This window comes from Ricinus communis, chromosome 5 (assembly GCF_019578655.1).
Source record: "Ricinus communis isolate WT05 ecotype wild-type chromosome 5, ASM1957865v1, whole genome shotgun sequence".
NCBI classification, from domain to species: Eukaryota; Viridiplantae; Streptophyta; class Magnoliopsida; order Malpighiales; family Euphorbiaceae; genus Ricinus; species Ricinus communis.
Genome location: NC_063260.1, coordinates 4163340 through 4189715, shown reverse-complemented (window position 1 = coordinate 4189715; position 26376 = coordinate 4163340). Strand labels below are relative to the sequence as shown.

The 26376-nt window shown below is 32.2% G+C and overlaps 3 protein-coding genes across 6 annotated transcripts; 1 reads left to right on the top strand and 2 right to left on the bottom strand.

Annotated features, from left to right (window-relative positions):
• Nucleotides 1–429: 429 nt before the first annotated feature.
• LOC8272182 (THO complex subunit 4C) lies at nucleotides 430–5797 on the bottom strand. Of its 3 annotated transcripts, none has more exons than XM_048373645.1 (7): nucleotides 5579–5797; nucleotides 4749–5006; nucleotides 3700–3843; nucleotides 3548–3616; nucleotides 1708–1895; nucleotides 1118–1168; nucleotides 430–775 (listed from the first exon to the last, which is right to left on the bottom strand). In XM_048373645.1, the coding sequence occupies exons 2-7, from the start codon at nucleotides 4959–4961 to the stop codon at nucleotides 613–615; spliced, it is 828 nt and encodes a 275-aa protein (XP_048229602.1). In that variant the 5' UTR covers nucleotides 4962–5006; nucleotides 5579–5797; the 3' UTR covers nucleotides 430–612. The 3 variants fall into 3 exon arrangements, with proteins under 3 accessions (XP_048229602.1, XP_048229603.1, XP_048229604.1); XM_048373646.1 differs by having other exon boundaries at nucleotides 4770–5006; XM_048373647.1 differs by having other exon boundaries at nucleotides 3968–5006; nucleotides 5579–5792.
• A 4126-nt stretch (nucleotides 5798–9923) lies between these two features.
• Nucleotides 9924–23757, top strand: LOC8272180 (protein TIC 40, chloroplastic). The gene is made up of 14 exons (NM_001323732.2): nucleotides 9924–10168; nucleotides 10490–10595; nucleotides 10863–10920; nucleotides 11018–11035; nucleotides 15878–16208; nucleotides 16836–16942; nucleotides 17054–17117; nucleotides 19123–19201; nucleotides 19429–19469; nucleotides 19926–19971; nucleotides 22281–22375; nucleotides 22868–22971; nucleotides 23048–23095; nucleotides 23333–23757. Exons 1-14 carry the CDS (start codon nucleotides 9937–9939, stop codon nucleotides 23384–23386), a joined length of 1383 nt encoding a protein of 460 aa, NP_001310661.1. The 5' UTR covers nucleotides 9924–9936; the 3' UTR covers nucleotides 23387–23757.
• Nucleotides 23758–23937: 180 nt separating this feature from the next.
• Nucleotides 23938–25173, bottom strand: LOC8272179 (psbQ-like protein 3, chloroplastic). Of its 2 annotated transcripts, none has more exons than XM_048373882.1 (3): nucleotides 25070–25173; nucleotides 24211–24698; nucleotides 23938–24098 (listed from the first exon to the last, which is right to left on the bottom strand). In XM_048373882.1, the coding sequence occupies exons 2-3, from the start codon at nucleotides 24652–24654 to the stop codon at nucleotides 24003–24005; spliced, it is 540 nt and encodes a 179-aa protein (XP_048229839.1). In that variant the 5' UTR covers nucleotides 24655–24698; nucleotides 25070–25173; the 3' UTR covers nucleotides 23938–24002. The 2 variants fall into 2 exon arrangements, with proteins under 2 accessions (XP_048229839.1, XP_002531916.1); XM_002531870.4 differs by having other exon boundaries at nucleotides 24910–25145.
• Between the last annotated feature and the right edge of the window lie 1203 nt (nucleotides 25174–26376).

Sequence of the window (26376 nt, the reverse complement as noted above, 5' to 3'; positions counted from 1 at the left end):
GGGACAGACATCAATCATTCTGGCAATTGTTCCTGACAAGGCTGAACCCTTATCAGAATCCAGAAAATCCTTGCGTCTCATGGGGCAAAACTTTGCTTAGAAAATCCTTAAGTTTGCACAAATAATCATCAATGTCCAAGGGCATAACCAGGGCTGATCGCACATGGAAAAACCAAAAAAAAGAACCCCTCCATAAAAGAAAAGGACAAATGGACGAAATGAGCAGACATAAGATATTCGATTGTGCCTTCAGTATTTAGGTTCTGAACGTTATGGAATCCATCTGACATTTAAAGTTTTGGACGTCCGTACAAGACATTTTTATTATAACGCCTGTACGAAGAAAACAGTATTCAGACACTCAAATTTGGGAGACTTGTCGTGTTAGCCTCCCCATGTTTTGTAGTACAGCTCCGCTAACAGCCAAGATGTCAAAAGCATGAAAGTAATTTATAAAGATGAGAAAGCCCATATCAGAAACCACTCGGCCTCTTCATTTACAATAGATCTGAAGTTAAAGAACTAAGCAAAACCAAAACAAGCTAGCACTGTCAGAACATACTAACATCAACTCATACTAAAATGCTATAATTTCCAAGCTTAGGAAGTCCTCTAACTTTGCATGGCTTCAGCATGATAAGTATCCAATTCTTTGTCGAGCTCATCTGCAGACTTTTCCAAAGGTTGCTTCTTTCCACGGCCACCATGGCCTCCACGTCCTCGGCCACGACCTCGACCTCGTCCAAGATTTCTCAAACCCCCACGACTTCTCTGACTGCACAAAACGTCCAGCAACACTCATATCAGATCATATTTATATTTAACAATAGCTAAGAAGATATGCATGCAACTTAACAGAAGGAAAAAAAAAAAAATAAAGAATTCATGAGGAGACCTAAACAATATCAGCAAAATAATGTTAGCCTGGAACAGCTAAGTCTCACTGCGATGCTTGAATGAGCAAATAAGCAATGGCCCTTCATTACAATCTATGCAACAATGCCTTATGACAGTCTTGAAAATAGGAAATTGGGTTCGGTTGCAAGAGAAACAAACCAAGACAAAGAAGTAAAAAAAATTACATAAAACTACAAAATGTGTTCAATAAAAGTCTTACCCAGCACCACGATTACTTGGAGCGAAGCCTCTTCCACGACCTGGACCAGGCCTGCATAAATTGCAAAGTGTCAATTTTCTATCTAAAATTTAAATGAGAATATAAGGCATTTTTTAGGTTTAAGCTCTTCATTGTCAACAAAGAACATCCCACAAAAGGTGTCTTACAGAAATTTTCATGAGATTTCTACAAGTTCAGTCGATCAAACTAGCAGAGCATATTTGATCATAGATAAACCAAATCGGTTCACTATACAATCTAAATCAACTGCCACACAAATTTTATAGCTTAATAGATGATAAAACTGTTATATCAATGCTACTTCCAACTGTAAACCCCAGGACTGATAGTGATAACAGAACATATCCGGTCACTCATTTATATTACTAAAATTGATGCAGCAATAGCAGCCAACTTCATAAAATCAAGTTTCTTTGAATTTACGTTCAGCTTGAGAAAATGATGACACGACATTTGCATTAGAAGTCCCAACATTCCATGAAGTACCAGCCACAATAACATTACCAATTGTTTAAATAAATCATGTATCAACGAAAATAAAGTTAAATATTGAAAACAAGGTTACATACGTCATAACAACTGTACGCTTCCTCCTCCCATTTATTCCAGTTACATTAACTCGGGCTGAGATGGGTGCTTCTCCAGTAACACCCACAATCTCAATCTTCATGGGCTTTCCATCTAACAGTACATTGTTGTACTTCTTGAGAGCTGCAAATGCTTCACTCCTCCTTGTATAAACTACTTCAGCAGAACCCTGTAAATAAGCTTCAAACCTTAAATTGATTTCCACAAAAGTGAGCACTGATCATCAGCGATTAAACCATATATAGTATAATTAAGACAGGAACCAGATAAATATATGAAGCCAATAGCTTTATCAGATTTGAGTTGAAACATGATTACAACAAGCACCATAAATCAACCAAAACTAACCACTTTACTGATGCAAAAGCATATACTAGTGACCAAAGTTCTGCAAAAATCTAGAAGTACAAAACCAGTTGAGCAATCTTATACAACTCAAAAGTAAGTACAACAAACACCAAAGAACTCTCTAAATATGTAAACCAACAGAAGAATAAATCTATAAAAGGGCAATCGCACTCTTTTACCAAAAGAAGGAGCACCGCATGACATAAGAAGCAATGTCAAATATTTTAGATGAACATAAGAATAAGACTCAAACAAAGAAGATTAATTTCGTGAATTTTTATATGCATAAATGTGTTGGGGCAATTTGCAGCCAGCAATAAACCTAAAACTACGGGTGTAAAACGATCTAAATGGTTCGAGCTTCACTCGGATTCGGCTCGTTTTTTAACTCGTTTAAGAAGTATAACGATTCAAACTTAATCTTAGTTTTAAGCTTGTTAAGATTTTGAACCGAGCTTGAAAAGACAGAAATTCATCTCGGTATGTCGATGAGCTTTTACGCTGGATAAATTATCTATAATAATAAAATAGAATGTATATATATAAAATAGAATGTATATATATATATATATATATATATATATATATAGAGAGAGAGAGAGAGAGAGACGCACACATACACACACAAATATATATAACATTAATTCTATTTATATGATAATAAAGATAAAGTCGAGCAAATCTCTTATAAATCAAAATGGAGATTTTGTACTTAATTGATGAAACATCTTTTATACACTCACATTCACATGTAAATTTATAAGCTTCTTTTATGAGCTAAAACTTGAAAATAATGGACGGTTGTAACAATTTTTTTACGAGATACATTTTTTTATTTTATTTTCAGTAAAACAAAATACTCTAATTTAGTTTTTAAGTGAGTTTTTTTAATCACTTTGAGCTTATAATTTTTATGATTTTTTTCTATTATTTTGATTATTAATACAATTTTGTTTTCTTTTTATTATTTCCATTTATATAATAGAAACAAGCAAAATGTTAAAAAATATGAATATTATGAATAGTTCAATCTTGACTCAAGCTCGATTCGTTATTTAACTCATTCGAGCTCGTACAAAATATCTCTAACTCGAGATAACCTTGATTAGTAATATAATTTCATAGAGCAGAGCTTGAACAATGACGTGTTCAAATCAGCCCGGCTCTTTTACATCCCTACCTAAAACTGGGGTATTCGGGCTTCTCAATCATAAAAAAAAGTGTCAAAAGAAGTATTTTAACAACACAAGTCATTTCAGCAAAGTCTTACAATTATAATCAGAATGAATTCCAATGACACACATTTAACTATTCTATTGATTAGACAACCAAGTAAGTAAATATTATAACCAGCAAGCATGCTACATGGAGCTGATAAGAACATTAAACTTTATAGATAAACCCAATGAAAAAGTAGAATACCCGGCATTTACAACTATTATATAGATGCTTCTTAAAATGCTTAGAACTTACAGTAGAGCGACCATTTTTGTCATAGTGAACAGCATATCGCTTCAGATCCCCAATCTCAGCAAAAAGCTCCTGAATTGCAAGAATACATATTTTAGAAACCCACTGCACATAGCATCTAAGATGAAAGCATTTAGCTTAAGTTGTACCCATACCCTTATATCTTCATTGGACACTCCATACTCCAAGTTTGAAACATATAATTTGGTACCAACTTCTACTCCAGTTATCCCTGCAGCTCTAATGCTATCTTCAAGCAAATCATGCTGCCAAGGCAGGTTCCTGATTCTGCGATTAGGCTGATGAAAGCAAATAGAACACGTCAGCTCATAACCGCATAACAAGATCACCATTCTTCAATATCAATCTCAGTAAATTCGGAAAAGAAAGAGAAACTGCAGTATAGTAAAAAGCTCAAGCAACCATCTGGCCAAACTTCAGGATATTGAGCTATTAGACGATAGACGGGAGTAGAGAATTCGATCCACTGCATATGCAAACTGGTGTTATGGTATATGTGTGAACTCCAGTTCTGAAGTTAAGCGAAGGAAGCTCCTTTGCAAAAACACCATGAACTAGGAGAATAACTGAGATCTTGCAACGAAGAAATTTCACATAGAAAGAGGATCCGTCACAAGCTTCCCGTCTAAATAAGCAGCACATCAAACACTAGTACTAATGAAAAGTGATTATATGTGTCCTGATGGGATGGTACCGGTGAAACCTCCATTCCAGAATACTCAGATAATGAAGCCGCTTGGTATAAAATGCTAATAATTAGCTTAATGCGAACCTCAAAAAGCTACCACATATACTTTATGAGAAAATTTCTGTGGCAAATCCCCAATATATAGCCCAAATCCCCCACAACTATTAGGAATCCTGGAAGATAATGGTAAAAATGCAACAGCCCACAATGCTTAAAAAAGGCGGATGTCAAATGGAACTTCTCCATGAACGAGAACAAAATACATTACAGATCCACTGTAATTTGAGTTTCTAAATCATAATTTAATACCCTCTTGCAGATGGAATGTTGGATATCTTAAGCATATCAGGTACTCAATCATTATGCATATACCATCCACAGTTTGATTTTCAGATCCACCGTAATTTGAGTTTCTAAATCATAATTTAATATCCTCTTGCAGATGGAATGTTGGATATCTTAAGAATATCAGGTTCTCAATCATTATGCATATACCGTCCACAGTTTTGAGCTTGCCTTGGCAATTGAAAATTGTGATGGCCGAGCATTCACCGAAAGGGGACCTTTGCGACCTGCTCCTGTCATTCTTCCACCACTAAACGACCCACCTCGGCCACGGCCACGTCGGGCCCTGCCACGTCCTCCTCTACCTCTCTCTCTGTTCTTCTTTATAATGTCATCAAGAGACATATCCACAGAAGTAGACATTGAATCCGCAAATACAATCTTCTCAAAAGAGAAATTTATCTACACCTGCAGATTAATATGGAAAGAGACCATGCAAATTATTAGCAACAGTATCAAAAATAAGTACAAGCACAGTATCACTACAAAATCACTGAACTAATAAACTAAATATTTCAATTCAAAACCCTTCCAAATTATTTACACAACTCTTTAAGTAACCAAAAATCTTCTTTGAAAATAAGGAACAGAACATTCAGGCAAGATATTTTCAAACTGCTAATCAAACAACTCAGTTAACTACAAAACAATAATAATAATAACAACATAAACCAAAAAAAAAAAAAGCTATGTGAACATGCGTGTTTAACTTATAAGATTGCTTAGACATACTGTTCTGTTTTCGTAAAAAGATCTTATATTAGAATCAAACAAAAAATAAAACCTCCAATGAACAGCCACCAAAAACAAAACTCGAATTCAGATAACGATAAACAACCTTCTAAAATTAAAAAATTAAGCCGAAAAAAAAAATCTACCAAACACCGTTAATGTCAATATTTGATATTCTACATATAAAATCAGAACCGTAAACAACACATATAAGCAGATATTCGCTATATTTTAAAAAAAAAAAATACCTGGAGAGAATCGAAAGATCTGGCTGTGAGAACCAGAGAACAAAGCGATCTATAGAATGAAGTAGTGAATAAGATATTACAGAGAAGCGAGAAAGAGAGGTAGAAATTAGGGTTCGAGGAGAGATATAATTGGGGATTTTAGAGAGAAAAAAGATTAGGGCTCTTGAGGAAAGCTTTTTTTTTTTTTGTTTGGCGAACGCGTAAAGATGGAGAAGGTGTGGCCTTTATATAAAATGCGTGTTGAGTTGGAGTTAGGGCTTCTGTCTACCTTCAAACGATACAAGGTTTTGATTGATGTTCTGTCGCTCCCAATCAGTTTCGTACACGTAAGTAACTATTTGGAGTCTCTTTTAACTATTTACAGTCTTTTCTTTTTTTCTTTTTTCTTTTTTTAGATGTTGAAAGATGGGAATTGTTAATTAGTAAATTGCTTAAAGATTTTAATTAGTAAATTGTTAGAAAATCTGCAAATCACCCTTTTTATATATTATCTGTTATTTTTTATTATAAAAAGTCATTTTATTAATTAGTAAACTGTTAGTAGAAAAAGGGATGTTTGAACATATTGAATTATTTGTACACTTTGTCTAGAAAATCCAATGAGCCATTTTTATACTTAAGTAAGAGGCCTAATAGGGTCCTATTTTGTGGGCTTCCAAAATCTATCAAGGGATTTAAGGTGGTTTATTTTGTAGTACCCACGCATTTGGTTGGAAGATATAAGTAATATTCAAACAGTTGGGGAGTCCTTGCACAAATTAGTAACTAACCATCTACAAAAATATATTTACCTTTATATTTGGAGAACCCTGGCAGGTCTTGCCGAACTGAACCATCTCTAGGTGGTTCGGATTCTAGGATGGATTTTATCAATGGCTTAGATGATGAGGAGGAGGTGCTTATTGTTCCTCGGAGTAAGTTGAAGCATCTAGCAAAGGTAAGAGGCTTTGAAGAGCTTTAGAAGGATCTTAAATTTGCTTAAAACTATGATAAAGAGACCCGGGAATGTGAAATCTCTTTTCGAATCGACAGAACTGATAATTTGAACAACAGTGAGACTCATCCCAATGAGAAGCTAAAGGGAGTTCAAGAGAAAACTGTGGATCTGAGCACTATATTTCTGAATGAAAATTCTTAGATGGACCGTGTATGGTTTTGTCGTAGTGAAGAAAATTATTGAGGTCACCCAACTCCCACAAGACTTGAAAGAGCGAGGAAATTATGAACCGCAAGAATTTACGAACTTCATTATGGGGCACAATCTAGTTGCATACTAGTGTGTTAAGCTTTTGGACACTTTTAGGCATCAACTAAAGGAGAGTTGCACTTGTTATGAGATAATTTCTGCCAATGCTCGTTAATTAATTTATAGAAGAAGAGATCTGCTGAAACTATAGCTAAAAACTCGAGACTTCTCAAATCGAGCTTCTGTTACTCCATAAATAGTTTGATTATGATTATGAAGCTCCGGAGGCTTTCCAAAAGAGATATGCTAATTTAGAAGAAGAAAAAAAAATAAAGATTGTGCTCAAGTGTTGTCAAGAAGTATCAATGGTTATTATTTATTAACACAAAGGTTGATTAACATTGAGTAAAATTTGAAATAACTTATTGTTTTCTCAAAGATTATATGTCATTTCGACAAGTGTAAAATTTAATTGACCAGAAACTCTATATATATTAAGGGAGGCCATTCGGTTAACCAAAATGAACTAAAAATAAATTTTATTGATAATTAAGATTTTTAGAACCTTTTAGACATTAATTAAATTGAACCAATTAGTTTATAAAATCAAATACAGCCGAGCTAAATATGTAAGTTTAGTTATGATAAAAAGAATTCAATAACTAAATATTTATATAGTTTTTATCAATTTAACTTTTTAATTATTAAAAAGAAAAATAATTGTCTTGGATTTTGGGAATTATATCAAATTGACAAATAAAATTGGAGCAATAACATAAGAACCATATTTGAGAAATTTTTTTCCTTTATATGTGATTAGAAAAATGAAAATTGTTAATAAAAAATAGGTAGAAAAGATAATGAGAAAATAAAAAAATATATAAAAAAATTAATACTTTAGAGAGATGATTTTGCACACTAATAAGAGCACAATCTTTTTACCGAGATAAACAATACAAAAGACAGACTTTCAAGAGGAATTATAAATACCTTTCAATTAATTTTTTTTTTTGTATTTTTGTACTAACATAATTGAAAATCAATAATTATATATTTTTTTAAATAATAACTTAACTGAACTAAAGAAAAATTATTATTAAAAATAATCAAATTTTATTCAATTTGGTTAGATTATTCAATTAAAATTAAATACTGCTCAACCTTACCATATATCTATCCGATTTGATAACCTTAGAAGGTGCCCAAAGTGTAATAACATCTAATGAACTTAGTTGAGTCCTATTATTGTTATAGTTATTGCTTGTTTGAGGGCATGTTTGGTTGAGTTGATTAATGCAGCTGATAGCTGGTGGTTGATAGCGGATAGCTGATGACTGATAAATTAAACTGTTTGGTAGAATTTTATTAGCGATTTTTATTAGTATTTTAAATAACCATTAAAGGTATAATACATCATTAAATATATTTTATTATATTATATTTAATGATATAAATTAATAAAAATAATTTTTAATAATTAAGAATTTTATAATTAATTTTTTAGCTTAATTATATTTACTATTAAAAATATTTATAAGGATTATTTTAAAAGTAGAAATTTAAATTTAAATTCTACTAATAAAAATTTCTAATTTCAAGTACCATAATTTTATATATTATAATTATTTAACTATTAAGAATAATTTTAAAATAATAATTATTCATTTTAAAATATAAAAAATTAATTATATGATATCAATTTAAATTAAATTTATTGTTAATAAATTTTAATAAGGATAATAATGTCTAAATAAATAAAAAATCAAATAAACTATCAGCTGATAAGAAAAAAGCTATAAAATAGAGCTGATATAATTAACAGTTGATTGAGACTAAATCAGCTAGCAGCTGCTGTTTTTTTAAGTCTTTACCAAAAATTTTAATATAGCTGTTCAGTGAGAAACAGTTCTCAGCTGTATCAAACCTTCGAACCAAACACCCTATTATCTGTCTATTGTCTTTTAAATATTATATTCAACAATAAATAAAACTATGATTTATTTATAATAACTATTTATTCTATATTTTTTTATATCATCCCAGTTACTTTTTAATAATTAAAAGTGACATTTTTTCATTCTTTTATTTTATAATTTTATACTTAAAATCCATTATGTTAAAATTTTAATTAAACTATAGTTAACTAGGTTTAGTTTTATATTATAATACTTCTAATTTTTGTTATCATATATAAATTGCCCTTTATAGTTTGTTTATTGTACTAAAATCCTCTTGTTTTCTAATAAAACTAATAACTATCTCTTTCACAAAAAATTAAGACAATTAAAAGACTAAATTGATAAAAAAAAATCAATTTAATCACTAAATTTATTATTGAATATTAGACTCTTCTAAATCTATTTTTAAACAAATTAAGATAAAATTATATTTTTAGCAAAAATTAATTTTAGTATCTATATAAAAATAATTAACTAATAATTCTTTTATTTTTTTCTAATTGCTAGTATAATTAAATTATAGTAAAATATAAACATTTTAAAAATATTTGTATTTTTTAAAATATTAAAAATTCATATAATTTAATTTTAAATTGTCAAAATAAAATAAATATTATTTCATTATTATTTTTTTTATACCAGAATTGTAATTTTGATAAAAAGTTTAAGATTAAATTATATTTTTTTAACAATTTAGTTCTTTAATTACATAGACTTTAAAAATATAAAAAAATTTAGTACAATAAATAAAATATATGAGACAATTTATATGTTACCAAAAGTCAAGAGATAAATAATATAAAAATAAAACTTAGTTAACATTTATTTAATTAAAATACTAGTGAAGGAAGTTTTTAATATAAAATTATAAAATAAATATGAATTTTAAATATTAAAAAATAAGGAATGTAATATACAAGAATACAGGGCGTTTATAGTAATTACCCCTTATTTATCCAATATAACTAATTTAGGCTGGTTTGTAATTGGGTACGGGCTGGATATACAGCAGCGACCCGGTCCATAGTGACATAGGCACTAGGTAACCCATTATAGTGCAAGTGGTATTCTCTCTCTCTCTCTCTCTCTCTCTCTAGTCATCTTCTTCTTTGCTGAAATCACAGAGACTAGAGAAGGACACTTGTTTACTTGGAATAGTTTAGTGTGATTGATTCTCTAGTCTTCTTATTAGGAGAAAAATGGAAAACCTGAATATGGGGCTACTCTCATCTTTTTATGCTTCTCCAAAATTAGTTATGGGCTGTTGCTATCCTAATTCTCTCAAAAACCCTACTGTCACTACTAATAAACAATTCTCAAGAACTTCTACTTCTACTAGAGCTCTTCCTTTTTCTCTCCGCAATTATAAGATTGTCACTCGCAGTTCCAGATTTTCCATCTCTGCCCTTGCTCACTCTCACTCTTCTCCAAGAATTTCCGGAAGTAGTAAGTTTGAATCATCTCTACTTTCGATTTTGAAATATTTTTAGCTTGTTCTTGTGTTATAGTGTTTGAAATGTGTAAAATCTGCAAAACTGAATGGTATTTAGCTTAAATTTTACTATTTCAATTTAAAAAAATTTAACTTTTTGAAACATGATTTTGCAAGAATTTAATTCAATTCAATTTTTGCAAACGAGGTCTATTGGAGTTTGATTCTCTCGACTCTTTTGGAAAGCAATTCGATAAAAATTCAATTTCAATTGAATTGTTGCACATCATTTATTCCAAGTTTTTTATTTTGTTGCTGTTTATTATTTGAATTAGGCAGATTAGGTGCTGAACATTTTGCAAGCATTTCGAGCAGACAGCAAACTTCTTCTGTCGGGGTTAATCCACAACCATTGCCACCCCCTTCTTCTTCTTCGCAATTGTAAGTTTTTATATGTTTTCCTTTCTTTTCAAGATTTTCCTTTTTCTTTTCTTTTCTTTTCTTTTTTTCAAAAAAAAAAAAAACAGCCAAGGTTCTTGGTGCTTTGCAGAGTTAAGCTGTAATTAACCACGTGTACATGATGGATTTGAGTTTTAATAATAATTATTAAGCTTTTGCTTTTAACAATGTGCACATGATGGAGATTGTATGCCCCTTTGTTTTTCTTTTTAAAGAGATAATTTTGACTCTTCCCTACTCTGTTTGTAGTGGGTCACCTCTGTTTTGGATTGGAGTTGGTGTTGGGCTATCAGCGATTTTTTCATTGGTGAGAACAACTTCTCAGTTCACACTGTTTTATGTATTTAATTGGTTAATTTTCCTTTTCTAGCTGTATTACATCATTATGTTTGATCTACTTGCAGGTAGCTACAAGGGTAAAGGTGAGTCTTGTTCTTCTGTAAGGTACAAATATCTGCACCTTGAATTTAATTTTTCAGTATAACTGGGGTTAACTGATGAACAATTTTATTGATGAGAAGAAATTTTTTTACCGAATATTGGCTCCTGTTTTACTGATAATGGGACTCTCTTTATCATATGAAAGTGGGAGCAGCCAAATATGTTAAGGGTAACACATAACTTCTTCTTACGGATTTGTGGTACTTTCATATGGTCATGTGTTGATATATTTGTTGCAATTCATATGAAAGTAGGAGCAGCCAGAAACCTACCAAATAAGTTTGGAGTTCATATGCTTATTTGGTTCCCTCCCTTTCTTTTCACCAATTAAATAAGAGAACGAGAAAGTTATGTTGATACCAAATAAATAAGACACAAGTTTATTTATTACAATTCATATGAAAGTAGGAGCAGCCAAAAACCATTTGGTAAGGAGAGAAACTCTTGAAAGGTCTAGCAAATAGAAAACTAAGCTGAATTACAAAAAATTGAGGTTAAGCCAGCAGCTGGAGATAATGTAGACATAAAGCATTACTTGAATCAATCTCTTATTTATGCAGTTAAGGGGTTTAGGGTAATTAGATTTCAACTGCTAGGCTAGAATAGGAATTGATTGTGGCTGGACCAAGAGTATAGATACTGAGGTGTAAAGAAGACCTCTTTAAGATAATTTATAATCGAAATGCAATGACTAACCTCTTTAATATAATTCATACTCAAAATGCAATGGCTCACTTGTCTACTAGCGAGCCAATTTATATTAGGAAAGGTAAGCTAGCCTTAGTTAAAGGCTTTATGAGAAGTAACCTAAATAAAGCTTAACAAAATTTTAAATAAAATTTTAAGGATATTAAATAAAAAATACTAAAAAAGGAACCTAAAGTAAATAAACTGAATAACATATTATTTTGGATCACTCATGGACCAAAAGTTAAAGAAAAAAGGGCCTTTTAGAAGAAATAATCTAAAAATGGAAATTCAAATTCGAAGAGGAGAAGACTTCATTAGAAAAAAAGGTTGAGTGAAGTAAGCAAACCAGGACTCATGAGCAAAATTTATTAAAGCAACATATTCATGGATGATACTCTAGTCTCCTGAACGGTTGTCGTAGATTAAGTCAAGGTTTATTATGTAAAAGGTGGAGAACTTTATTTCAGTAATGTTGTCAACTTAAGATTGCTATTTCATGTGCAGCCTTTGCATTTTAAGACTACTAACTGAATGCATGTGATAACGGGTGTTTCATTGTTTCTTCATTTTAAAAGTTGAAGCAGGTTTTTTAAATCCAGGAGATTCCTGGATGTCAAGTGTATACTTCAAAAGTTAAGGATCTTTTAGAGTCTTATTCAATTAAAATGTGGCCCTATTTTAACTTTTATTTAGGTCTGGATAAAGGTGGCTCTATTTTACCTGGCCTTTGTGATGGTTTATGAGTTCTGTTAGTTTTCAGTATGAATAGTATGGGCGAATATTTCTCATGGAGGCTTAATTTTTGTCCTAATTAGTGTAGGAGCCAAACATTGTAATATTAGCAGTGAACTCCAAATGGGGTTAGGATAATGTAAGAATTAGATATGTTGAAGTTTTTGTAACTTAGAGACTTCTTTTATGTGATGCATTTCTTATGTCAAGTGTATGCTTGAGGACTTTTACTTGTGATCCCTAGAATTATTATCTTTTGAATGATTTTGCAAGCAAATGTTTGGGATCAGACTTTATTTTATTTTATTCTATCAAGTCCCGGAAAACCTTTCATGTTGAATGTATTGCATGTTTATTTCAAACATCTACATTTTGGAGATAAAGCATAGAGCTCCTAACACGGGGCTGATAAAAAATGCATTTAGGTTGTAAGAAAAATGCTCTAGGTGGTTGTTTAATTTAGTTTGGTTTTATTTAGGTTTGTTTTAATCCGTTTTTTTTATCATCTAGTATTTTGAATTAAATTTGATTTGTGCTGTTCAAATATTGTGCAATCATTCTCTTCCTTTTCATAATATGGCAATTAGAAGCAGGCCTTGTTGCTAAAGGTTACAACCCAGAATATGGTATTGAATTTTCCCCTTTCGCAAGTCCTATTTTTTAAAAAAAACCATTTAGGTCTGTAAACTCCTTAGGTACATTTTTTCCCTCCAATTGCTATTAAAGACCATCTAAAAATTTCCAAGTTCTGTTACTGTCAAATAAAATCACCATTTTGGTTTCTTGTTATTCCTTGTGTGTTGATGCGACAAAAAAACCCTCCATATCCCCAGTACTTGGCTTTGATTTCCATGGTTATTGTTCAAACTCTTCTGACTCTTAAATCTTTGATGTAAAGAATCTAAAATATATTAATGATTTTTGCTGCGGGGAAATTCTTGCAACCAGGCTATGTCATTCCTGCCCCTGAACTATCTGTAAACGTGATAGAATAGATCCCATTGCTTTATGGACCTACTTCCCTCATTCTCCTATGAACTGCTGACATTTTTATAACCTTAAATAATTGCTTCAAGCTAATGACTTCTTAACACTATGTTTGAGAAACAGAAATTAGCGAGGATACAAAATGGGAGGAAGAGAATTGGAAATTGATTTTCCCATGTTTGGGTGAGGAAGGAAATAATGAAGGAAAGAAAATACTCATAAATTTTCCTTCAGGACTGATTTCTCCAATTTGGGAAGGTATTATAAAATGAGGGCAAGGAAAAATTTACTAATATGAGATGAACTTACTTTTTTGACCTTCTATAAGTTGAGATTTCATTTACACTGCAAAAGTTAAAAGGGAAAAAAGATTAATTTATTACATGTACAGTTTATTAAATTCAATGTTTTGTTGTTTCCTACAAAGAAAAGAAAATGTGTTTTTCTCCTGTCATCTAAACAAGAAGTGAAAAAGTAGATGCAAATTTCCCATATATTTTCTATCCTTAATTTTCTTTCCTCTCTAGCTTTGCTCCTGAATACAGATGCTAAGTATTGAAGATGACATTATTGGACACACCAAAATTGACTCTTAAAATTTTAGTTTTATGCACTTGAAAAGGTTATTAGAAAAACCTTCCATCTCAGGTGTCCAGAACTTTTCTCCTGTGCAAGCTATGTCTAGCAATTTTTTACAAACCAGTGCCTGGATTTACTTGTAAGTTGTACATATGGATTAAGTGAAACAGTTAACAGGAGTTATTGAGTTACCATATTTAACATGAATGTTAGGCAAGAATGATAAGCCATATATACCATTTCATTCTACTTCTTTCTGCTGTTTCTTTTACTCTTTCTCCTAGTATTTATCAATTTCTTTGTTTAAAGAGAGTACTGCAGTATCATATAAGTTTCCTGTAGGTGAGATTCATTGCTACTGAATTTGGTCGTAAACAGCACTGGAGTTTCTGTGGTGGCTAGGGAAGAATCTTCAACCTTCAGGATGCATTACATGTAATAATGTGGCACAATAGTAATAACATTGCATGATATTTGTCCTGTGACCTCTATCAGTGATTAGTATACAGGTGATTTGATGATGGCAAATTACCTTCTCGGGGTTTCTTAAGTAAATTATTAGCAATTTCCTTATTATTTAGATTACCTATAGTTGAGGCAATCGATCACCTGCTATTGTAAGTCTTTCTGGAAGTCTATCTGTGTGTGTTGCTGATTATTTGGGGCAGTAATTTTTAAGAGAACAATGTGCCTGGTTATAGGGACAGAGTTTGTAACAGAATAATATTTCTGGTTATAGGAACCAGTGGTGTTGATTTTCTAGTGTGGTCTCCTTCTCTTGTCTTTTCTGCACCAGATATTCTTTCAAAGAGCATAAAGAAATCCTATTTCTCTGTGCTCCGTCCTCCATGAATTTACTTTACCTTATTTCTCTATTCATGTTGTCAATAAAATTACCATTTTTAATCTTAACACAAGAAATGGTCCTGTTTCTTAACTTTCACACCTGTTTAGGTTTGATCTGTCTTGCACCTTTGTTTTCATTTGAATTACTATAAAGTAGTCCTGGTTTGCTTTTGATTTGGTTATTTTTAGGATGAATCATCATTTTGGAAATTTATCATCGTTTCATTTGTGGGAATATATTATTAGTTGGTGTCAGTAGAACTTAAAAACATATGGTATTGTTTTTGCGCAATTCAGTTATTCTGGCATCTAATTTCAAGATTTTATAATTTTGTGCAGTCGGTACATGCCTTGCACGAATGGAACTTTATTGAACGTCATATTTTTAACATTAGTTATTTGTCATCTAATTTCATGATTTTGCAATCTTGATGCACTTGTTGTATGCCTTCTTTTTGGGATGGAAATTTATTGAACATAATGTTTGTTCTCATTTTTCTCCCTTCCAATTTTTAAAGTTATTATACTGGATCCAGTTTGGTTTCATGATTGAGTTGGTCCTCTGCCAAGCTAGGTTGTTCTGTAAGCTGGTCTTGAGCTCATTTAATTTTATTCTTTAGGGAAAAATGTGATAATCATAACTGCACCTTGTAGAGTCAACTTTCCGTATTCAAAAGATTTCTGACCTTGACGTGTTCATTTCTAATAGAAATAGTGTACGTTGTGTTCCCTTTTATTGTATGTGTCCCTCCTTATACTTTATCAACTTTTCTTTGACTGTTTATTTTGGCCCTCTAATGTGTACAATTTTTTCGATTTTATTTATTTATATTGTTAGATAAAACATATAATCTTTGTTATTCATCCAAAAACTTATCAAATAATACGACAATAGTGTTTCCTTCTACTACTGTTATTATCCTGGTTCAGGCTTTTGTATCTCCATCTTTGTAAAGTAGCTACAACTGAAATGCTCATCTTTCTCTCAGAATTATGCAATGCAACAAGCTTTCAAAAGTATGATGAATCAGATGAATACGCAAAATGACCAATTCAACAACCCGGCTTTTTCTCCGGGCTCTGCCTTTCCGTTTCCAACACCTCCAGCGTCAGTGCCTGCAAGCTCACCACCATTTCCAACATCATCAACATCTAGGCCTGCTACTTCTCCTTCATATCCCACGTCATCAGCATCTACCTCCCCTTCAGTTGCTTCTCAACCTGCAGTTACAGTAGATGTTTCTGCTACAAAAGTAGAAGCAGCTTCAGTGACTGATGCCAAAGATGAAGCAGAGATAACAAAGGAACCTAAGAAATATGGTAAAAAAACTCTGCCTCATTTATATGTTCGTAAGCATCTCTGATTTTCACTGCCGTGGCCCTTGTATTATTTTTGATTTATGATGTATGTAATATGGATGTGGGGTCAACCTCAAACACAAGTTCTTAGGTTACTTTATCAACTGCAGAAGCTTGCACAAAATCGAGCTTAAATGTGAAAATTATTTCCTGATATTGATGTAAGGCGCCTTGGAAACTAGTGTTATGGAATTTTGTGGAATTACGCTGGGAAGAAGTTATTCTTGTTTGTTTTCTTAAATATCAAATAGCTGGGATTTGGATATTCTTTTACTAAGAATAATGTTGATGGGTTCCTAGCTGCAGAAGTGCTTTATAGCATGCCTGATGTGCATTGATATGGACTCAAGGTCACTCTATTTTACACAAAAGTGCTTGGGAATGTTGGCTTGAAGATGGACTGCATCTTGTAATTACTTGAATAGTAATTTTTCTTGATATCTTATGATATACTGCCATTTAAAAGATGAGAATATTGCAATCAGTTAATATCTGATCCTTTGATCAATTGGAATTTAGAGGTTATTGTTTCTAGGATTTTATGGAAGTGTTTTCTGTAAGAAGGTCTAATGCAACTCATACTTGCAGCTTTTGTAGATGTCTCTCCTGAGGAAACCTTTCCAAAGAGTCCTTTCAAGAGCAATGAGGATATTTTGGAGACAAGCACATCCAAAGATACTCAGTTTAACCCAGAAGTACTCCTCTCTCTCTCTCTCTCTCTCTCTTAGGGGCACACTTTTTTATTTTATTAGCTCTAGAATATAGTAATTTGAGTTTGTGATGTCTGGATTGAAATTTGTTTGAAGGTTTTACAAAATGGAGCTGCTTCTAACCAGGGTGCTGCTGATTTTACGGGTTCTCAGTCTACCAGTAAGTAAAATTGTAATTACTACTTCTCGACATAGTTCATGCTCTGTGGTTCTATTTGTCAATGAAGACCTACGAATGTGAGACTTCTTGGACAGATATAATGCTCATATGCAAAATCTAGGTTGATCTATTTCTCATGTGGATATTTATTTTTATGACTATTATGGAATGGAAGGCTGTGGGCAAGAGACATGTGGTTGGATTAGAGAATGGACAACAAAGAGAAGGAAAAGGGGGAGGGGAGAGAGAGAGAGAGAGAGAGAGAGAGAGAGAGGGGGGTGTGTGTGTGTGTGGGGTGTGATGTATGTGGTGGGTGTGGTGTGTTAGAATAAAATAGACTGAAAATTTTCCAGTTGAATGCCCCAATACTCTTCAATTCATTCAAGGAGTTGGTGTAGCTTGTTAAAATATGATTGGCTAACACTTCTATAAATAGTTGAAACTTGAAAGCCATAGATGATAGTAAATATCTACTGTGTTCCCGTATTAATTGATTACATGAGGGCTTCATATGATTTGCATGAGTTTGAAGCTTGATGTTTTTTGAGCATTGCCTCTTTTCACTAAACTCCTACATGCTGCAATGAAAGAGAAAATGTGGAAAAATGTATGTGTTTGGTCAAATAACCTACATCTAGAGGGCAATATGTCAAAATATTTCACTATATAGGTAGAAGTTATAGATTATTTATCCTCAAAAACCTTAGCTCTTACAATCTGAATTTTCAAAAGCAGATGCATGTGTACCCTGTCCGCGTGTCTGCCTGTAGGTGAACTTTATATATATATATATACACACACAGAATATAAAAGTCACAATGTTTTATTGAGTAATGTCCAGGCTTAATACTGTGAAATAGGGCAACACTCGACAATAACTACATGTGGCTGTCTTTTGTTATCTTAGCTATAGTTATTGCATGAAATACAATGCATAACATGATGATTAACGAACATTATCAAGTTCACATTCTTAATGCAAGTGGAATACATTATTAATTGTGTGATTTGTTCTTTAGATCACCGGTATACTAAACATGGTAAATGTTGTTGTCTCTTATTTGTTGGTTGATTTGTTAGCTAGGCACCATACTGATCCTTTTTTTTTTTCAGAATGATTGCTGTTTGTATACTTTTAATATTATTGACATGTTTTCTTACCCAAGAACTAATGATCATGTTCAAAACAATTACATTTCTGCAACTGTAATTCACCATGGAAATATATGTTAATGTTCTGAAACTGAAAAAGAATACCTGACTACTTGTATGCTATCACCAAGACACAGAACTCTTTCTCTTTACAAAAATAGCTATCCCATGAAAAGAGATCAAGACCTTACCTCTAACTTCATGCTGATTATTCATTTTCATAATGCTTTGCTCTCTTTTTTGCCTTTTCCTGGACGGATCCTGTCGGTTTTCTTCTTCCAAAATGAAATGTAACTATGATATTGTTATGTAGAAGGAAATTTGCTCTTTAGCTTGTTATTTGGAGAAGATGCATGAGGGACAAAAAAAAAGAATTGTTTTTACTTTCTGATGCTAAATACCACCCACAGAGAGAATATTGCTGCTCTGTAATTTAAAGTCATTCATGAAATATTATAGCTTTTGATGTGGGTACTTGCAGATGTAAGAAAAAATATTGTTTTATGTGCATAAGAATTTATTTCACCCACTTAGGGTGAACGAAATAAATTCTATTCAATTGAGTGAATAATCTAGATAAATTGTTACTGGCTCTAGACTAAACATTACAATTCTCATAAAATAATGGGAAATAATTTGCTTTCATATATCTCTGAAGTTATATCTCAGTTTCAGTGTAGTTGGAAGTCTGTATTTAATTTGAACTCCTTTAGCTTCCCACGGTAAAGCCTGTTGGCACTGTTATTCTTACTTTCTGTTTGTTTTCTTAACTTCTGGTTACTCTGTTCATATGTAACTTCTGGTTACTCTGTTCATATGTGAAAGAGAACTAAATGAATTCACTCATGGACAGGAAAAGCAGGGTCTGGCTTATCTGTGGAAGCTTTGGAGAAAATGATGGAAGACCCAACAGTGCAGAAGATGGTTTATCCGTAATGCAGCTTCCTTATTTTGAAACTTTTGTGCTGTTCTAGTGTGATAATCCTTTATGACACTTCTCCATTTTTCTTATGTTCCCCTGTTTGGTAATGGGTCGTGTTGGTTCAATTAGCTCTCTTCTTTGTTTTTGTGGCCTATACTGTGAATTCTCTTTTGATTCCTTATAAGTTGGCCTTATGTTTATTGTTTTCTTTACTTTATTCTGTTGATGGCCCTGCAGATATTTACCTGAGGAGATGAGGAATCCTTCTACTTTCAAATGTGAGTTGAAACATTCATTAATGTATTTCTCTTAAGAAGGCTGAAGTGAACTTGGTTATAATCATAAGAAATTCTAAGGAATATTATCTTGTCTGCTATATTTCTTTTGTTGTTTAGCACAGTTTTAATGTCAGATCTGGGAGTTTAGTGAAAATTTGAACAAGCTTATTTGATTGATATTCATGTCTCACAAAAAAAAAAAGAAATTTTTTCTTGGGTCACTAATAAGGAATTTCTGCCATTTTTATGTGTTCTCCATGGTCTCTAGTTTTCTTGTCTTCTTCTTCTTCTTCTTCAAATTGTAACAAGTTTTATATCACATATGGTATGTTACATGTGTTAAGTTGCCATCAGTTTTGCTTTGCTTAGCCGATAGCTCTTCCATGCAAGTGAACCAGTCTCAGTTACCATGTTATTGAACATAATGTAATCTCAACTTGATGTGCATTTTAACAGGGATGCTGCAAAATCCACAATACCGTCAACAGCTAGAAGAAATGCTGTAAGCTCTGGTTCCACCTCTATTTTGTTTGCACTTGTGATTTTGTTTGAGGTTGCTTGATATTCTTGTGTTTGAGGTAGCATATCTGACCTTTGCCTTCTAGTATACAATTTATTATGTTATTTTCTTGATGCTAATGTGCAGTAGTTCTAAACTGTTCTGTACTTCAGATTGTTAACTACTAAATTGCATGCCAATCTCTATATCTCCCTTATGTTTTCAATGTTAGATTGAGAGTCTGAGCGTGATTACTATCACTAGTTGAATTCACATTTCTGTGTGTAGCTTTTACAAATAATTTTGTCATAAGAGGCTTCAATTCTTGTGCTGGCTCTGCTCAAGGTTTTAGTTGGTTTACTCAAATTAATTTTGTTTGATGCGGCGCCAATCATTTGGGTGGGGGATGCAATTCTCCTCCCTTACCACTATCCCACTGTGGGATTGCTTCTACCTGTCTGAGCCTGAGCTGAGGTTGGAGCCGATGCATTATCTTCTTCCTCTGGCTTGCGGTGACAATGTCAACCTATCCTGGTCTGCCCATCGAGTCACAGATTTCACTGACGATACTTGTTTTGATGATTAGACTAGATGGCTTTGCGCTTTTATGTTCTCATGCTAGGTGAACATGCTGCTGCGTTCCCTGTTTTATCCCACTCTGACACATGTCTAAGTTCAGCATTCTGAGCAAGTATCAGTGTAACATCCTCCTTGGTTACTGTTTAATATCGGTCTTACCTCTGACTCTCTCAAATTGCCATTGTCGATATATGTTTCTCAAGACCACAAAGCATCAACTAAAAACTGTGGGCTGAATTCAAAAGTAAGCATCCCATCCTTAGTGGTTCTTAGTGGGGACAAAGCATAGGGAATAAAAAGGAAGGAGGGTGTGGGTATTTTCATGAGGATGTTCTTTTCATGCTACAAACCAAACTTTAAATTTTTGGTCCTATCTCAAATCTTCACTCCTGCCTCTTCCCATGTAAATCAGCTCCCTTTACTGGTTGGATACTCCTTCGATCCGATTTTCCCATTACTGTTTCTTAAAATTTTTGCTTTTCTTTCTAGAATAGGAGAAAAAGGGTCAATTAGTTATCATAGAGTTTTGTGAGCATAATCTATGTTATATATTATATTAGACAGGCAACAGACTATGTTTCTATTATATTGATTGCACAGATCATGAAAATGGCGTTATGGGAGAGCAATCACAGCTACACATCTTGCATGGTAATAAGCTATCATGCAGACACTTGCACTAAACGATCCTCTGTTCCAATTTTCAGTATGAAACATATTTCATGTTCTTTCCCCTATTTTGTAGTGTCCAGCCCTTGCAAACTGTAGTATAAGGTTTAAGTAACTGATCTAGGTATTATAGGCATGCAGAATAACTTTTTGGGTTTATCTGTTAGTTTGGTTTAGAATCTTTTGGGTTTGTAAGTCTGCTATATGCAGAAACTTCTGCACCGATATTTCCTTGCACCATAATTCAGATAGCTTTTGGTTCTCATATAAAATATGCAGAGATGTTAGGGACCTTATGGAAAATAGCCACTTTTAGTAGTCGTAGAGAACTTTAGTTTTCATTTTCTTAGAAGATGAGACATTTCTCAATGTTTCTCGTTTTCTTTTTAAATTATGTAAATTTCTTTCTTTATGTAGTTTTAATTCACATGTCGTCTATACACTATCTTCCAATTAATAATTCCTGTTAAAAGATAGTCTTATGTTTCTTTTCACTATATTCACATTAAATTATATATTTAGTGTGATAAAATGTTAATGTTAAACTGAAGAGAATGTGTCCTTAATTTCCTAAACTTTATTTACTATACCCTTTTATAATTTAAATGCCTTTTGTTATGATTTATTTCTCTTAAATAAGTTTATAGTGGAATAGATAATGACAAAAAGACTTTAAACTTCACTTGTAGTTTGTGATTTGAAATTTTTTGATTCGAAATTTTTAAGTAAGAAGATATTTGATTATTAAAAATATTTTCCATAATTAATCTCATATTCTTAACAAATGAAAAAATTTTCCAGTTTTCCAAGAAAATAAAAAACTGAAAATGGAAACAGTTTTCTGTTTTCTACAATTGGAGATGCTCTTTGTTTTTCAGTTTTCTTGGAAAATTTTCCAGAAAACAACCAAAAGACAGTCTTTTGTAAGTATACAGGCCCTAATTTAGAAACTTCGTTACTGTATGTGGTCAGTTGTCTTTTCCGTTGCTCTTGTTGGGTTTCTATGATACTTTTGACCCAGCCTCAGATAAATGGACTTACGTTTTTTGTTTACTTTGTTTCAGAAATAATATGAGTGGAACTGGTGAATGGGATAATCGGATGATGGATTCCTTGAAAAATTTTGATCTCAGCAGTCCTGAGGTTAAGCAGCAATTTGGTGAGTACAACACTGGTCATCTTTTTATCATGGTTTTAAATCAATGACCAATATGTTATGTAGCACCCATTTAATTTGTTCAGCCTCTTATTCTTGTCAGCATCTTATTGCTGTAAGGTGGCATTAGGTTGGGGGGGATTTGGAATGGAAAAATTTAAATTTGAATTTGTTTATGGGTTCCAAAAGAACTTAAATGATGTTTAAACTATGCATGTTTTCTCTTCCCCTTTTAAGTAAAGTTCATTAGACTTGTCATTGCAGATCAATTCATGATGGTGATAAGAATTTGGTAAAGGATACATTAGAAATACCTATGTATCTGATGTAATTTCATTTATACTCAGTTTTATTTACCCTGCTAGAAATCTAAATACAACTTGAACTAAAAGCTTGGATTCAATTATTTGGATTTCAAATTCAAAGTTTAAATGCCTGGTTTTTAGGTATGGATCAGTATTTTGTCTTCTTACTCTTGGTATTTATATTTTGCAGATCAAATCGGTCTTACACCTGAAGAAGTAATCTCAAAAATCATGGCCAACCCCGAAATTGCCATGGCATTTCAAAATCCAAGAGTTCAACAAGCCATCATGGATGTATGTCTGAGCTGATTATAAAGAATTTAGTTTGATTTTAAGAATCAAGTTGTTAAACATTTTGTTAATTTTGCAGTGTTCACAGAACCCACTTAGCATAGCCAAATATCAGAATGACAAGGAGGTATAGCCAACTCTTACCTGGTCTATCAAACAAATATTGCGCCATTGCTTGATCAGTCCTTTTCCTTTTAGTCATTATCTTGCATTTCCTGTCTCCTGGATTACTGTTCTGTTTTTCAGCAAGTACCCAATATTCAGAATGTCATTAGATGCTTTCAGGGTTAATTTACTTGAAATAAGTCTGACGGATTTTCTGTTTTCAAGAGATTGCACATGAGAAATTCTAATTTCATTTCAGGTTATGGATGTCTTCAACAAAATATCAGAACTCTTCCCTGGAGTGAGACCCTGATAGCTTCATCTTAGTTTCATGCACTATTGCTGTTCCTAGAGCTAAACACACTGGTGGATTTGTACCGGGTGAGCAACTGGGGTATCAATGCCTATTTCTGATCTGGAAAGTGCTAAAGAATTTTGGATATTACCTGCAGTTGACTTTTCGTGAAGATAGAGCTTAGTTTTTCAGCTTAAATTGGAGAAGATTTTGGGATATTCTTGTAAAAAAAATAAAAGAAATGATTCATTTGCATTTTTCTTGTGCTAGAAAGATCTCTCCCTTATTTATGTCCCCTCAATCTTGATCTTTTGCTTCATTTGGTTCATGGAATTATATGAAATAGCATTAGAATTATATGGTCAGTCCATGTTGTATAACTATTTCTAGTGATGTTATAAAAAAAGATTCATATGAATCAATTTGCATATAAGAGAGTGAGAATGGTGATTCTTATTCCCATGTCATTCTCTTCTGTGCACCAAATAAAATCTTTATGTCATTATTTAGAAGTTCTCAATGGAAAAGGAATCACTCTTCCTGCAAAAACGTTCAAGTGCAACAGGATATGAATAGAAGTTCTTTGTGATTGCACCTGCCAAAATGGTAGAAAAGTACAAGCAAAATTTGGTCATTATATTCTTCCCAAAATATCATCAAGGGCTGCAACAATGTTTCCATAGCATTGCCAAACACGCTGGGCATCTTTGTTCCTTGCTGCATAATCAAGCTGCAAATTCCATTGTAGCGTAATTGTCACCATAAAGAAAAAGAAAAAAAAAAAGAAATCTATAAAGAGATGTGAAGACGTAAAAGATGATATTTTAGGTAGCAAGACTTACTTTGGTAACATTATTGAAGAGATCAAAATAGAGCATCCTCAACTGGGGCCTTTCATTTCCTGGTTTACTTTGGATTATGGTATAGATGTCAATTTTCAAGTTCGATGAGCTCTTTCTCAGCTCCTTTTGAGCTTCAGGCCAAGATTCAGACTCCAGCAAAGCTTTAATACCTAACAAAGACTCTGCATGGCCTCTGATTCCACTCTCTGCCATTTCAAGTGTTGGTTCAGGAGCTACCAATCTCAGGTCGAATCCAAATGCAGCTTCTGGTCTCAATGATATTGCTTCCCTTGCAATTACAGCAGAAGCCACTGCTGCTAGTACTGTTCCTATTCTTCTTCTGCTTGTTATATTGGGTTGAGGCAGCATCTCCTTGGGTTCAAAGTAGGGCTTTTGGCAGCAGATCAAAGTTGGAGTATTTGAAACTAATGGTCTTACTGCCATCTCTCTCTCTCTCTCTCTCTCTCTCTCTCTCTCTTTATAATTAACTGCAAAAGATAGCAAATATTTCAAGTCATGGGCATGAGGTGACTCAAAATACACAACATGGATTAATCTATTTGAAAGAGATTATACTAAATCAAAAACAAGAAAATAGGCAGTCTAACACATCTGGGATTTTAGAATTTAATACAGGAAATCACTCATTTTCAAGAGAATTAAAAGATAGTGCGGAGTGCGGATGTTTCAGTGCTTAACTGAATATAATACCAAGAACAAGAACTCAGGTAATATGATCCCCTTTTGATTCAACAATAAGGGTGAACAGATTTATAAATTTTCAATTGGGATACAGTAAAGAAGGAAGAAAGAAAGAAATAGGGAGAGATAGAGAGAGGTATGCGCTGAATATCATTGCCTTGCTAGTTAGCAATACCGGGTCCAGACTTCCAGCTTTTCCCTAGCCATTAAACGTTATCCATTAGATATTTTTGGTGTAGGAAGCAGACCAAGTGCTTTTTCATTTATTTACTTTTGGGTTTAAATAACATTTAATCTTACATTAAACTTTTTTTAAATTTTAATTAGTTTAATTTATTTATTAATTAATAAATAATCTATTAATTTAATGATTAATAATATTAATTATTTTAATTGATTTATTAACTTAAAGTTTAGTAAAATTAAAATATAAATTCAATAATATTTCCAATTAATTTATATATAAAAATTTAATAAAATAAAAAATAAATCTTATAAAATTTATTATAACTATAATTATTATTTAATATCTATTTACTCTTAATCTTCTACTTTTTTTTTAAACTCTTTATAGCAATTAAACAAAATTATAATATGAAAAATGTAAAGAACTTGTTTTTCAATATGATTTATTGTTTGATTATCTATTAATTTTTTTTATTCATATATATACTCAGACTATTATTTAATTTAATAATTTAAATCCAAAAAATATATATTTTAAAAGATTAGATTCTTGGAGATGAAAGTAAAAAATCCATTAAAAACTTAATTTTCTTTGAGAAGAAGGATGTGGACAATTTCAAAATATTGTTAAAGGATTGGAAATCCGATGTCCTTTCAAAGTTTTAAGTAAAATTTATTGTCTAATCTACATATATTGTAATCTATACACCAAGCCAAATAAATAATTAACATTTAATTATAAAATGGTATCATTCTATTGCTCGTTGCAATATATACACATAGTGTAGGTAAAAATTAAACAAACATATAACTCTTTTATGGTAGATTCATGATGAAAATAAATTATGTGCAGCTTAGAGAAAAAAAAGGGTTCTCTTCAAAATATTATCGTAAAATATATCTTAATTGTTCTAAAAATTCTTTATATTTTATTTCAATTTGTTCATACGCATTTTAGATATATGGTAAATTTTATTCCTTTAATAAAAATTCATCTCTAAAATTATTTGAAACTCTATGAGTAGATTTTAATCGAGCTTATTTTCGGATGTCAAGATGAATTATAGAGGTTCCATGATATTTTATTTCTCATTATATCAATCTGGTGGCTTTGATAATGGCATAATGAATTTGTTTTCCAGGATGTGATAAAGGATAGTAATTAATTATAAATTAATCTGATTCAAAACCTATAAGGGACATATTACTCATTGATGGATTGCTCAAAAGAAATATTTTACGAGTATTAACCGGGTAACATATTTCTTATATGCTAAA